At 49.1% G+C, this 15,323-nt stretch overlaps 1 protein-coding gene across 1 annotated transcript; it reads right to left on the reverse strand.

The window, feature by feature from the left end:
- Positions 1–9,682: 9,682 nt before the first annotated feature.
- TRIB1 (tribbles pseudokinase 1) lies at positions 9,683–15,064 on the reverse strand. Its single transcript, XM_027898980.1, has 3 exons — positions 14,652–15,064; positions 13,949–14,241; positions 9,683–11,882 (listed from the first exon to the last, which is right to left on the reverse strand). The coding sequence occupies exons 1-3, from the start codon at positions 14,955–14,957 to the stop codon at positions 11,414–11,416; spliced, it is 1,068 nt and encodes a 355-aa protein (XP_027754781.1). The 5' UTR covers positions 14,958–15,064; the 3' UTR covers positions 9,683–11,413.
- Positions 15,065–15,323: the final 259 nt, after the last annotated feature.

Raw genomic sequence — 15,323 nt, forward strand, 5'->3', positions numbered from 1 at the left:
ACCTTTCATTATAATTTCTCTCCTGTGTCCAGTTGCAGAGGGGAGTGATAAGAGTGGTTTTGGTGGGTGCCTGGCATCTAGTCAGGCTCAATCCACCACATGGGCACAACAGGGCTGCAGGGTTGCTCATCCTTCCCATCACCACAGCTGCTGCCACAGCCAGACACCCATCCCCACTGCCCAGGTTGAATCCGGAGCCACAGGACTGCCCAGTGCAGGTTTAAAAGTCAGGATCTGAGCCTTTGAAACAAAATGTCATCAAGTTCCATTAGTGTTGGCATCCCCCATTCTCTACTAAATATATTAACAAGTTGTGGCATAGTGAACTCCAAGATGCAGTGGAGTAATTAAAACAATGAAATCTTTAAGACTGAGATGATGCCTTTTGTTGTGGGTGGAAGGTGAGCAGAAAAAAACCCACCTTTATTATTTGTATCAGCTCTTTGAAAGAGATTCCTGAAAACAACTTGTGAAACAGCACCCTTTCCATGCATAGAAACGAGATAGGACAGGAAGGAAAGCTTAGTCCTCTGCAAGGGTGTAAACCTGTCCTGATTCTTCCCATCTTCTTATCCCACCCCTTGGTCCCCCTAAAGCCTCTCCAATAAACCTTCCACATTGGGACTCATCAGATCTGAGCCATGAGCAGTCCTTGCATTTTGCACGTGGCTGAATTTCACTCCAGTGGGTAAAAAAAAACCCAGCAGTTGAATTTGCTAAAAGGAACTACCTGCTTGTGTGTCAAGTATGGGAAGAGTCGCAACTTCTGCCCTGTCTCATACGGCTCTGCCCTGGATAGAGAGCCCAGAGCGGCACTTTGCACAAAATGCTGACATCAACAAATACCATAATAGTGGAAGTAACTTTAACAAAACCCTGATGGCTAACACAGCATTTCTGTACCCCAGCTGCTTTTTTTTTTTCTTCAAGTTGTTTTGAAAGTTAATTGTTGAGCCTCACCAAAAAAAAAAAAAAAAAATTGGAGTTGGGCAACTATGCCAAGGTTAAATTGGGTCAAATCCTGAAATCCTGACTTCAGGCCAGACTCTACAGTTCCCATTGATTTACACAGGAATGTTGCATGTGCTGGAGAATTTCTCCCTGGTTTGCTCCTCAGGCTCTGCTGAGTGAACACCGAGTTTGGATCTCTAGATTTGACCCCGAAGGATGGCAACTCAGTGGGCAGGCCAAACCTGATTTGTTCCAGTGGTTGTGTTATAATTTATGCCAGAGCAAAACCCCTGAGTACATCCTGAATGTAGCTGCATTATAGTACATGTCAGAGCAAAACTCCTGGATACACCCTTATGATCCGGGTGGGGATTTCTGCATGTGGGATCTGTGGAACCAGATACCCCAAGCACGGAAACTGGATCATCCCTGCAGAAAACACAGTAGGGCTGCCAGAGTTTAATTGCAGCTCTCTGCTTGCTGAGAGGCATCTGGTTTGAGTGAAGCTTTTCAAACTTGCACCAGTGGGGTAGGACCCACACGGGCTCACAGCAGAGAGCTCAGCGCCCTGCTGGTCACTCCCATCCCCGGCTGTCTTTGCTTCTGTAACTCCTTGGCATTTTTTGACACTGTGCTAGAAGAGGGGGAGCAACTGGGATTTGAGATGGCTCCACTGGTATCATGCTGTGCATCCTTGTCACCAGGAGCATCCTCAGCTAGACCATAAAGGAAAGCTCCACTCCCTTAGGCTGCCCAGCATAGAAGCAGATATGAGATGAGAAGCTGTTCTTATGTGTTTTCCGAGATGCGTTTTCTATACCCACTCAGAGTGATTTATTTCTCCTTCTTTTGAATGGCTGCAGCAGCCTGGATCACGGCTGTATCATTATCCACATACTTCCTTTTATTTTGGTTGATTGCTTCCCAACTTAACTCCTCCCTAATAGATCTTTAACTGAAGAATTTCTCCCTTTGCTTTTGAGGGCAGCCCACGCCCCTTGGTAGCTGCAAACATACACAAGGGAAGTGCATTATCCAGCCCATTAGTGCCTTATCCTGTTGGGGTTTTTATGTGATGGTCACTGGAAGAATCGCAGTGCTGAACCGTACTTTTTCTATGCTTGGCATGTGGTGAGACTAAATAATCCTGTCTGTTACAAAGTCACTCATGCTAGTTGTTTCCAAATGAATCAATAACCCTTTTAAAGCCACAGCTGCAAGACCATCTACCGCTGTGATCTATCTACCACCGGCTTTTGAACTGCCTACAGTCATACCCAGCATCTGTTACTCTATGCAAGTCATTCCATTGACTCTGAGAAGTGCTGGGGGTGTTCAGGGCTTTAAGTAGCAAACCGTGGACACGCTTCCACTCCCCCAGAGCTGGGAGTCCATTGCAGCCAGACTGTTTTCCAAAATGATTCATCCTGACCTTTGCTTGAGACACACACAATGGCTTCCTAGCAAAGATGAACCAGATTTCTGGAAGAATCACTCTAAAACCTTAGTGGAAAATTTCCAGAAATAATTAAATACAATCATTTGCAAGGGTCAAAAGATCTGGACACCTGTTTCCTGGCAAAGCAGCTAAGGAGGAGAGGGAGGGGGTGGCTGGACCATCTCACAGCTGTCCCAGTGCACATGCAAGATTAGCACCTGGGTAAAGGGCAGGTGGCAGGTGCTGAAGATAGTAATACTGAGGTCAAAATGACGGAAAGAAGAGACATAAAGACTGTATCGCTTTTCCAGAGGCCTCTGCACAGCACAGAATCATGGCATGTTTGGGTTGGAAGGGCCCTTAAAGATCATCTTGTTCCAACCCCTCTGCCATAGGCAGGGTTACCTTCCACTAGACCAGGTTGCTTAAAGCTACATCCAGCTTGGCCATGAACACTGCTAGGGACAGGGCATCCACAGTTTCTCTGGGCAACCTGTTCCAGTGCTTTACCCCTTTCATAGTAAAGATTTTCTTCCTAATATCTAATCTTAATCTACCCTTCCTCAGTTTAAAACTATTCCCCCTTGTCCTATCATTACACTCCCTGATACAGAGTCCTTCCTCATATTTTCTGTAAGGCCCCCTGTAAGTACTTAAAGATGCTTCAAGGCCTCTTCCCCAGGCTGAACAGCTCCGGCTTTCTCTGCCTGCCTTCATAGGAGAGGTGCTCCAGCCCTCTGATCATCTTCAGGACCCTCCTCTGGAATTGCTCCAGCAGGTCCATGTCCTTCTTATGGTGGGGTACTCAAAGCTGAATATGGTATTTCAGGTGGGGTCTCAGAGAGCAGAGGGGAATGGATGTGGGTCTGATCAGTCTTGCTGTGCCTTCTCACTGTGGAGAGACTGGCAGCAGCCTGGGACGTGTGTGCTGGGAGTCCCCAGCAGCTCCTTCAGCTCTAAGGTCGCAGGTGCCAAAGGCAGGCACTGAGCCACCTCGACAAACCCTTCCTGCAGCACTTCCTTTGAGCTTCTGGCAATGAGGTGGGAGCCCTGATTAGCTCCAAACCCCCTTCCCCGCACCGCAGGTGCAGGGATTTTGCCGGGGGAGGCTGTCAGCAGTAATAAGCAATCTCCTCCATCAGCACACAGCCTGAGCTCCCTGCACCGCTCTGCCTGCCGCTGGGTGAGGCCTTTTCCTCTCGGGCTCTGACTCATGCCCACATGCGTGAGCAGGATGTGCATCACGGGCCAGCCCTGGGTCACCAGCCCAGCCTGCGGCGCCGTGCAGAGCAGCCCTGCCTGTGCCTGGCAGTCAAAACGCTGCCAGTGACCCTGAGACAGACCCAGTGCTGGGGTCTGAAGCTGGATAGGACCCCAGCATCTCCTCTCCAGCACAGACAAACATCCCTGGATGTACCATCTCCTGCCAGTGGCTAACACAGGCAGTGCTGTCTGCAGCCACCACGGCTTGCCCAAGGAGCCTGCAGGCATGGTGGTACCTCATGGCTGGAGTCCAAGCCCCATCCTGACGTGACCAAAGCACTCTCCCTGCAAAGCCACCACTGCCTCACACTGGAAGGAGATTTCTCAGGGCTTTGGCTGCTGTTGGCCCATGCACATGAAGAGTCTGGGCCACAGCACGTCATTTAAAGGTGCTCCCTCCCCATCCAAACCAATGATCCTACTTTTCCTGATGCACCCTGAAAGAAGAAGAGGACATTGAAAAAAATGTTACCAAGTCAGGAAATCATTCTGGAGGAGGGGCAGTAGTTCCTCTAACCTTGCACATGGGGTTAGAAAACTATTTGCTGACTTTGTCTTATTTTTTAATTTATTGTTTTGCCAGCTGCTCAGATAAAAGGACAAAGCTCTTCCTGCTGTAATCAGGCAGCCAGTCAAGCATGCCTCGGCAGCACAGAGCATCTGGCTGGGACACTGGTGAAGAGTGGGGAATAGTTCAAAGAGTTCACAGGACACATCCTTTCAAATCCCTCTTTGCAACAGAGAGAAAGCGGACATTTGCTTGTTCTTCCTCACATGAAAATTTGAAGTCTCCTGGAGATCATTGCCTTCAGCAGACAGGGCTCTTACATATTAAGGATCACAAGACCGTGATAAAAAATCCCATGAGTTCGCTGATTAAACCTTTCTGTCCACTGGGCTCAAATCTCCATCTCCCCGGGCGCTGTGGCTGCCTCTAAAGGCCACTGACCCGCACAGAGCACAGCTGCTCTTCATCTCCTCTGGTCCCCATGGCAGGCGAGGACAGCACAAAGACCCTCCAAAACTTGGCCTGTCATTCAGTCTTTCCAGTCATACTGCTGTTGTTTGGAGCATATTACCCTTCCAAGCAAGGCAATTTAATGCAGCAGTGCCAAGCTCTGCTCCGGAATTCATTGCTGCAGGATTTTGAGACCTCAAGGTACAGTTAGAGTCAAAGGCAGCCAAGCAAGACTTCCAATCATAGGAATGTCCTTGGACAATGCTTAAACACCAAGGTGGGCATCAGTGGGCCACAGTGTTATAGAATCACAGAATAATTTGGGTTGGAAGGGGCGTTAAAGACCACCTAGCTCCAACCCCCCACCATGGGCAGAGACTCCTTCCACTAGACCAGGTCGCTCAAAGCCCCATCAGACCTGGCCTTGAACACTTCCAGAGGTGGGGCATCCACAGCTTGTCTGGGCAGCCTGTTCCAGTGTCTCACTACACTCACAGTAAAGAATTTCTTTCTAACATCTAATATAAATCAAACCTCTTTCAGCTTAAAACTGTTAACCCTCATCCTATCACTACATTCCCCAATAATGAGTCCCTCTCCATATTTCCCATGGATCCCCTTTAGGTTCTGTGTCCCTGTGCTGCAGGGGAACATCACAGGGTGTGCCTGACAGGCATCTGCCATACTCCCATGCACATCTGCAGGCATTAGGCATTTGCACATGCTCCTCCTGGGGCTGGATGGACCTGTTGGCCTGACAGGACCCTGCCTTCCCCCAGATCCAGGCAGCTTGGGCACGGGCACGAGGGTGGGGAGGAGCAGGGTTCATCACCATGCTTCTCAGTCAACAATTTCATAGAAACACCAGGTGGGTTTTATACTTTTGCCTGATGTTTGAGGGGCGTTGCCACCCTGCTTTGCAGCAGAGACTGCTGGTTGACCTTTTTGAGTCTAATTCTGCTGCCTTTACTCCCTGGGGAAAACACTTGCTCACACCAGTCATCCCACTGTCCATCTGCATAGTCATTGTCATTGGGTGTGAGTCTTGCTCAGCTTTTGCCCTAAATTATGTTGGTACTTTGTCCCCCGTTGCTAACATGGCAAAGGAAATGCGCGGCATTTGAACCTCTGCGAGACTACGAATCTGACAAGTTGAGACTTGACAAGGATGTTATCACAGGGCCCAACAATGGCTTTACACTCAATTACATTTATGGTTTCTCTGATTCACCTAAATGTTTATGGCTTTTTCACTACCAGGAAGTTAAGAAAAGGAAAAAAGACTACATGAAAAGGAAAAAAAAATGTTCTGTAATGACCAATTTGCTGGTGCAAGACTGGGTGACACAGGAGAAACTGAGCAACTACCTTGGGTGGTGGGGAAGAGTCATTTTCTGTGGTGACCGAAGCTAAATTTGATTTCTTAGGCAATGTCAGCTTTTGCATGCTACATTCTTTGGCTAATTGCCAGCACGATGTGTAATACTTTAGCCACACTGTTGTTACTTAATCCTTTCCTAATCTGCAATTTGCGCAAGAGGAGTAAAATCTAAGCAAAGCCACTGAGAACATCTCCACTAATAATTTATCAAACTCGACTTTTGTTGCTGGCAGGAGACGGTAGTTGATGGAGGTGAATGTTTTCCCACAACAGCGCCGTATCATAAACACGAGGCAGCTGATTCATGCCACACTTATTTTCTGTCATCCACCCTTTGTGTCACCCTGATATTTCTTCGAACGATAAGCCCGTCTGTGTGCTCACAACACACCGCCGAGGTCCCAGTTTCATCTCTTTCTGCAAATTACACATTAATTAACCATTAATAACAGTGGGAGTTGCATGCACAAATCCACACCCGCCGTGATGAGACCGTGCCCTTGGTGAGCAAGTGCCTTGTTAATCACCTGCACCTCAGCGCCAGAGCTGCCTCTCAGCCCTGCGAGAGAAACGGCCTCGGAGAGGGAAGCAGGGAAGGGAACCACCCGGGCACTCGCCAGCCCTAATCCTGCCTTAAAGAAAAGCGTTACCTCTTGCTCTATGAATTTTATTTATTTTGGTCCTCTGGGCAGTGCTTGCTGTTGTTAGAAACATGATTGCTTCATACAGTTATGTTAATGTTTGCATTTGACAGAATGTAATTGATACTTCGGCTGCTCCAGCTTCAAAGCCAAATTAGGAAATGAAGTGCTGCACATTAGCTTGTTTAGCTGGTTAAATACTGTAAATAAATACATGCAGGGCAATGAAAACTAATGAGTTTTCTTTAAGGCATTTTCTAAATAGCTCGCTTCACAACAACAACAAAAAAAAAAAGTCCTGCTGTGAACTCATATCCTGAAGGATTTGTCATTTTGCTGCAAGAAAAGTTGATTCTATCTGAAATCTGAACTCTGGATTTCACTTGGAGAAAAGGATTTTGCAAGTTTTGGAGGAATCATGGCAAGAACTGTTGCAAATTTCATGGTACTTTTATCAACAATAGTTCCGAGAGCTGTTGCATTTAACAAAGCCATCTTTTGCAAGGGATTAATTCAGACCGTGGCTATATGTCAAGCTATTCTTCTCAATGCTCACTAGGAAAACGTCTTTGTAAGAAGCATTTGCATAGGACATTTCTTTGTGGTGCTAAATCTGTGCAGTGCCATAATGCTGAACATTGGGCTTTTTTCCCTGACAGAATGCAAATAGCATGAAAAAAGTGGAGGGGAAATCTGCTTTTGTATAAAGGGATAATCTGTAGAGATTTGCTTGGCAGAGTGCCATCAGCACTGCTGGAATAAAATGTGTTTCTCAGGTTATCTCTCAGACCTGCCCCCAGTGCATTAAAGCAGAGCTAGAGGAGAGCACTGCACTGGCTTTGTGAGCCAGCCAAGGGCAACGAATCTTCCTCTTGTACATCTGTGTAAAAAACCTGTTCTTTTTCCTCCTTTCTTTCATAAATAATACATTGATGCAGAATTGCCTTTGACTGGCCTGAAGGTGTTCTCCTAAAATCAGGGCACTTTTTAGCATAGGTAGAACTGAACCTCTTACCAGTCCTTCTTAACTGCAAATAACCTCAGCAGTATCACCTGCTTGGCAGAGATCTTGACCTTAAACCTGAGCTTGCTGAGCTGGCTGTTTTACCTGGCACTTTCAGAGGAAGCTGGTTTATAAATTCTGCTGTGCTACTTCAAAAGAGAATTATTGAACTGGTGCCCAAAATGAAGCTGAAGTATCAAGAGCTAATAAAAATACATTTTTAGGATGTAAGATCTATCCAGACTGGAGGGTGGTTCGATGCCAGCTTAGGATGGAGCCTGTGATGTGGAAAACCTCAGCTTTTTCTGTGTTTTCAGCAGCAATGGAGAAGGACTGAAGGCACCCAGCACTCTTCAGAGAGGCCAACAGTATCTTGCAACTTCAGGATGAAAATGGTGACCTGGTCTGTGAAATACATGAGATTCTTGCAGTCCACAGCCAAAAGGACCATTTAAAAATAGACAAATTATGACTCTCTCAAAAAGAAATGTATGCATTGCATAAATCAAAGTTCTCACACCCACCATCAAAGTTTAATCACTTAATATGCTGGTTCTTTCAACACGCTCTGAAACTTTGTATACAATAATACAAACGATGGGGTAACGAAGCAATAGCAATTTATTCTGCTGTACAAACGGATGTTGCATTATAATCCCTAAAGCAACACAGAGGCTGCTTGCAGATGTTACTACAATTTGGCGTTTATTTTAATTGCTCTGCAGCACAGCTCATGTGAAACAGTCACGGGATGACCTACACGTTCACCTACTAAGTGACTTCACTGTAAGGGGGGGGAGGGGGGAAGTGTTTTTAAAGTTTTCAAGGTTTCATTAAAACATGAACCTCCTGCAGTTGTTTTGAAAGGATGCATCAGGGCTTCTGTCCAAGCCCAAAAGCATGGTAGGGCAGGGGGTAATTTAATCAGCCAGGCTATGCGGCGCATATATTTTTACAAGTCTTGCAAGAATAACATCAGTAAAGTAACTTGAGATATTTTGGTGTCTGACATTCACTCAGCAAGTGCTAAGAAAATATGCTTACTGCACAGATCACTGGCTTCTCAGAGTGGGAGTCAAGGTGCCTAATGAAAGTCAGTGCACTTTGCTTTATCATTGACCACGTTCCTATTCCCTCCTTTTTGCCTTCCACTCCCCTTCTAAAAGCAAAATTGTTTTTAAAGTTGCTCCTGCTCCAGGAGCTGCCTAGAAGCAGTTGCTCTGCTGAACAGATTTCAAGCAAAAGGACAAAGTTAAACATGAGGCAAAGTATAAATAAAAATCAAGACTCTCTTCCTCCTCCTTTCCACTTGTGAGCGATGATCTCACCGCTCCGGGTGGATTGCAAGGGTGGCTTGATCTCTTTCAGGAAAGCACATTCTCTAACCTTGATACTGCAGTTATTTATACTCCTCTATTCTCACCACAAAGAAAAGCAGCTCTAATAATCTTTCCCTTCACTTTTAACAGGAGCATTGAGTAGCCTCTGTGCTACCTCCCAGCAGTGGGGTCAAGCCCCTGCTCACGGGCTCCAGCTCCCTGTAATGTCAGTGCTCTCAGCCACTGCCTCTGCTTCTCACTGCTCACTTTTAGACATCTGAGATCCGATTTTCCACTGGCTGGAGCATCACACTGCCAGGCACACAGGTGCAGGATGTCAGCCCTGCTGTGCCGTGGCGTCTTCTTTCTGCTCGTGGGGTGCAGAGGGAAACAAATGCATTGGCTGAAAGGTAAGAGGGTTTCTAAAGTTCAGAGGCAGAGATGTAATTTCTCTCCCCCTTGTTTATCAGACAAGGATACTCCCATTTCATATAGCTCTGGGGACATTCCAAGCCCTTTCTAGCCCACGAGAGGCAGGAGACATCTCCTGTCCCCACTCAGCTTCCTGGGAATTCAACCCCAGGCTGAACTGGGAGAGTCAGGGCTAAGGCACAATGGAACACATCCAAGGACCATAGAGGAACTGATCCTCTCTGAGGCCAAACCCCGTTTTTTCAGATTAAATCAAACATACTGAAGCTGTGTTCCCCTTGAGATATCACCAGAAATGGGGACAAACATTATGAAACCAAGTTTATTAAAACTTTCTACAAGTCAGACTTTATCATCCAGGTTTCCACAGACATATACATATGTACAAATTGGACATAGTGTTTTTAGCTTTTCTGGCAGAATTTTCCACCAATATATACAAATGTACTGTTTTTCATAGAAGGGTTAAACTGTATCACAGATACAAATGTCAAGCAATCATGAGAGGTTTAGTGCAATGGAGAGCTGGAGCGCTCTGCTCTTAATGCTCATGATTCTGTCAAGTTAGTATTGCCAACAATAATTCACATTAAATTGCTCTTCAACACCTCTTATTAGGACAAACAAAGTACAACAAAACAAGAAAACAAAACCCCAAACAGTAAGGTATGTACAAAGTACACAGTCCATGAGGTATACATGGTATTCTCGAAAGGGGTGGTGGGACTGCAGCCAGGGTTAACCCTTAAAATGACTTCACTCTAACTGTGGGGTGTTGAAAACATGCATGACCCACCTCACGGCCATTTCAGAAGTCGCACTCTTGCCTTAGGTGAACGGACATCTCTTTGCATAAGCATTGGACACAAATGTGAAAGGAAGCAGAAATTTTAGGCAGGACTAAGCTTTACTTACCCCCAACCCAGGAAGCTAATGATTTAGATATATTCATTACCCACACACATTGGAAAGACTATGAATAATCATGCAGGGGAAAAAAAAAAAAAGGGCTGGAGGCAAACAGTATACCCGAATAATCAACTAAGGGTGTAAGGAGATTTAAGACTAACTTTTGGGGGGTGGAGGGAAGAGGAGAGGTGATGTGATGTTTTTAAGAGTTGAGCTGGTTGGAAAACATGGCCATGTTTATAGGTACTGTACAAGACACCCCTTATCCTTTTCCAGGGGAAGGCGCCCCAGCTGATAGTGTTACAGTTTGGTAAACGGATATGTTTTGGCACTCGGAGCTAACGAGACCTGCTACTTGACAAGCTCGCTGAGGGCATAAAGTTATATAGGCTACACCGTGGTAACATGAGGCTTAAGTCTATTTAAAATGCTTTCCTGGTCAGCGAGGGGATCCGGCTGGGAGATCCAATGGTTCCTGCTTCAGAAACACCCACAGCAGTGATTTGTCTTAGAGGTGGATCTAGGAGCTTCATGCCCCTGAAAGCAAGATCAGCTGGAGGAGCAGCAGTGAGCAGACAGCTGGCCGTGGGGGGTGAAGACCTCCTTCCCTCATTAATGTGTTCTTACAGTCAGAGAGCTGCTTTGTGAGCTGGCTGGTGTGGCACGCCGAGGTGATTCCCCTTCTCACCATTTCTGTCAGATTTGCTCAGGTAGAGGCATACCTCGTGCCCCCAGCCCCTACACATCGTGGCCAGGGCTCCACACCTCTGCAGCCATCACAGGAGAGCAGAAGGGGCTGCCTTTCCATCCCACTCCTTGCCAGCCGTAAGACTCTGCGGCCAAGATGCAACCAGTTTTACACCGACGGAGGACGGGGGAGCCAGACAGTTCTCACAAAGCTGCACAGGTCCTCTGGACAGACCGACCAGCAGGGCAAGAGGATGGAACCTTGAGTATGCTCAGGAAGCAGAGATCTCCAGGTTGGTGTTCATTTAAACAAGGTCACTTTTCTGACCATACTGGCACTTTAAGATGCTGCTGAGTTTGCACACGTGGAAAAATGAAACCCTACGAAGACGGCGGAGGTGGGAACTGACAAGGTTTTTGAGATTTTGGGGTTAGCAGAAGAAGGAACTAATATCATCACTGTCTCCATGGTATTCTGGAACAATCTGATCCGAAGTTCCCGTCTCCTGGTCTGTATATCCAGGCTCCAAGACTGCCTCGAACCAAGGGTGAAGCAAGATCTCTGGAGCAGTGAGTCTTTCGGAGGGCTCCCGCCGCAGGAGACTGCGGATGAGGCATCGGGCTTTGGGGGAGACGTGGTCAGGAATACAGAACTGTCCACGCCGGATTTTGGAAAACAGAGTGCTAGGGTCCGAGTCATGGAAAGGGTAGCGTCCCACCAGCAGGGTATAGAGCATCACTCCCAAACTCCACACATCAGCCGATTTTCCGGAGTAAGTCCCTGTCGTGTTTAGGATCTCAGGACTGACGTACGCCGGGCAGCCGTGCTTGTCTGAGAGCGCATCATCTTCGCCTTTGATGATGTGCGTGTCTTCCAGGCTCTCCAGACGCAGCTGAGTCCTAGGCAGGGCAGGAGAGGAAACCACAGGTGAGAAATAGCAACATGCAGTCACGAGCAAGCACAGCGAACCCCTGTCATGACCCCATTGTCCTCGCACCAGCATTGAGAAAGGAGAGGAAACACTTTTTAATTTGCAGTGGAGAAGTTGCCTGGACTCCTGGCCGCGTGTAGGGGAAGAGCAGCTGCGTGCATCGGGTCAGCGCTCAGCAACGCCTGATTGTTTTATTTGCTGGGGATTTTAACACCACAGAGGGCTCTTCGAAGAACACCAGCAAGTCACTTCGTTACCTGCGCAGGTTGCAGCGCCACTGCAGGGGGTTAATGTGTGACAGGACACCGTGCAGCCACTATGTGCGGTGCAGGCTTTGAGCAAACAGAGCCCAGCTGCTGTAAACAGCAAAGCCAAGTTCCCTTCTGCACCACTGGGGATCATCGGCTCTCCCGAGCTTTTGATTTGGTTTTTAATTTTAATCTGTAACTTATTCTGTCTGCTTTTCCGGGGCGTACCACTGCACCCACCGTCTCCCAGGTGGACGTGGGTCCACACAAACCTCCTGTTTTGGAGGGTGAGGGGAGCTCCCACCGGCAGGGAAGCCATCGGCTGGCCCTGGAAGAGCTCTGCGCTGCCTGGTAGCCCTGCTGGGGTGTAGATGCGTTGGCTGCAGCCTGTCCTCAGCCTGACCTCGGCAAATACCCATTGGTTCTGCAAACGGAAAATATGACTCAACGAGAACCGTGGGCCCGGGATTGGCTGCGGGAGCCCTGAAACTGCACCTGTGCGAGAGCCCGCGTCGCCTGCCATTGCTTAACCCTCTTCTTGCCAAATGCGGTGCACATGACACTCGCCTGTGCAACACGTTATTTCCAAATGAGAGAGACTGTGTGCAATGTAATATTTCAACAAATGTTTCATCTTCTTATGGGAGGGAAAAGCTGCAATAGTTTCCTTCAAAGGAATTGCTTTCTTTGCATGTCAACATACGGCTGTTTCTGTTTCAGAGGGGCAGTGCTGGTTAATTTTCTTATCACCTTTGTTAAAGGGTATCCTGAATAAGCTTTAGCCCAGTTAAAGAACAAGCAAAAGCCCTTTTCTTCTGCTTCAGTAATATCACCTACACTTTCGTGACATTAAGCACAACTCCATTACATCTTTTACTTAGGTTTTTAGCATTCCATGGGACAAGTAACTAGTCAGAGTCAGTTTTACTGGTCAAAAATGTATTTCTGACTCTGCCATGTGTGGTGAGGCACTGCAAGAGCAGCAAACACTCCTGGGAAATACTGAATTATTTTCCCTCATCTAAATTTAACAACTAGGTACTATGATCTCTATAAACCTAGGCTTTAGGCTAAGTTTTACTTAAGTGATTTTCTTTGATTCAGGATTCCCAAATCAGTACTTAACCACGTCCCACCTTCCCTCCCGTCTGTGCTCACATCCGCAGGCACAGGAGGCATGGAAAGTGCAGCAGTGGAGGAGGAATAAAAACCTCAAAGGACACAGCTGGCCTTTCCTTAGCAGCGTCATCCTGATCAGCAGGGTGGTTCAGCAAGGAGACCCCTTACGAGTGCTGCAGCTCTACTGCGGTCACAGAGTAGCTCTCCCAAGGAGGGATCAGAGCTCCAGTTCTTCACACCTCCCCCTGCTCCCCTAGCCGGGCTGCTTCCCCTTCCCTGCACAACGCCTCGGCCTCCCTCCTCTCCCTCTCTGCCTTTTATTCATTTGACACTGAATGAGTGGCACACATGACATCTTCTGGCGCTAACGAGCATCCGAACTATCATCCCTTTGTCTGCCAGCGGGTTACACTGAACTTCTGCTGAATGAGAGGAAGCTCCCGGCGAGCTTCCTCCCTTTCATCAGTCAAGATCTCACTAAGAGTGAGTGCGTGCTGGTTAGATCCGTGACCTACTACACACACGTGATGGGGACCTACTCGGATTGCTCGCAGGTGATGCCCGGCTGACAGAGCCGTTTCCACTCCCTGGGACGCTTTTTGCATCTCTGGATGTGGCATTCCTCCCTCCCCACTCACCCCAGGGCTGGCTGCTGACAGCTGCTTACCTTTCTTCATTAGAGAAGACAAATTTCCTGAGCTTGAGGTCACCAAGTACAATGGCTGACTGGTGGCAGTGAGCTACAGCAGAGACGATCTGCTTGAACAGCCGGGCAGCCTCCTCTTCCCTCAGCCTCTTGCAGCTCCTCACATAGGAGTGCATGTCCCCAAAGTCCTTTTCAAAGAATACATAGGCCTTGGTGTCCCCGAGGATGACTTCGACGACCCCGGTGATGTTTCTGTGTGACGGCAGCTGAATGTAAGGTCGGATCTTGTCCTGGTAGTGTTTGAGGGGGAACACCTGTATAGAGGAAATTAAACCCAAATTCATTCTCAAGGGCGTTGAAAGCTGCCGCTCGCGTAGCAACTCTCCCCAAACAATGACGAGGGAGCTGGAGGGGAGCCAGGGCTCGGCAGGATCGGCAGAAGCGCTGCTCAAAGCGGCTACCGAGACCCTTCCTGTTCGTTTTATATTGAAAGGCAGGGGGGAAAACTAAAACAAACCACCATCCCCACAGCCTTTCGGAGGAAGGCGCTCCGAGGTAACCTGGAGTTCCAGCTCACTCCCAGCGAGTGCAAACCCCCACCGGCGGCTGGCCGGGCGTTTCCAGCCGGGGAGCAGCGGGAGGATGTTTGGCAGGGCTGTCCCCGGGCCGGGCGCTCGGACACGGCAGGAGGTACCCGCTGCCCACCCGCGCCGCTCCCGCTCACCTTGCAGCGCAGCTCCCGGCCCGAGCTGACGCTCAGCGCCCGGGACACCTGCTCCCGCTCGGCCAGCGGCAGCAGCAGGTACGAGGCGATCAGGCTGGGACCCGCCGTCCCCCCGCCGCCGGCGGGAGAGGCGGGGGCACACGGCGACCCGGGAGCGCTCAGGCAGTCCGGGGGTCCGCAGTCGGCGAGGCGAGGGCACTTGGCGGCCGGCGCTTCCTCGGCGGGGCCGTCGTGGAGGGGCTGCAGGCGCTTGGCCGGGGCGCTGCGGCAGCGGGCGGCCGGCAGGAGGGACGCGGGGCGGCTCATCGGGGGAGCGGAGCGGGCGCGGAGCTAGAGCCGGGCGGTGCGCGCTGCGCGCATCCCTTCGCTCTCCCCGCCGTAACCTCGGGCCGTGCCCACCATCTGCTGCCGACTCCGCGCTAAAGTAGTTGGAGGCTTTTAAAAAAAAAAAAAAAAAAAAATTGAAAAAAAAAAAAAGGTGATTCTCCTCCTCCTCCCGGCCCTGACGCACGGGGAAATGGGAGGAGGGAGGCTGGGACACGCCCGCTCCGCTCCGCCCGCCGCTCTCCGCGCCCCCGACCCCGGCACAGCCGGGCGGGGCGACGGGAGACCCGACGGGGACCCGAGGGAGGTTGGGGGCGCGGCGGCGACCCCCTTCGACCGTGAATAATT

The sequence above is a fragment of the Empidonax traillii genome, unplaced genomic scaffold (genome assembly GCF_003031625.1).
Source record: "Empidonax traillii isolate 1590-97213 ecotype Southwest subspecies unplaced genomic scaffold, ASM303162v1 scaffold632:size372483, whole genome shotgun sequence".
NCBI lineage: Eukaryota > Metazoa > Chordata > Aves > Passeriformes > Tyrannidae > Empidonax > Empidonax traillii.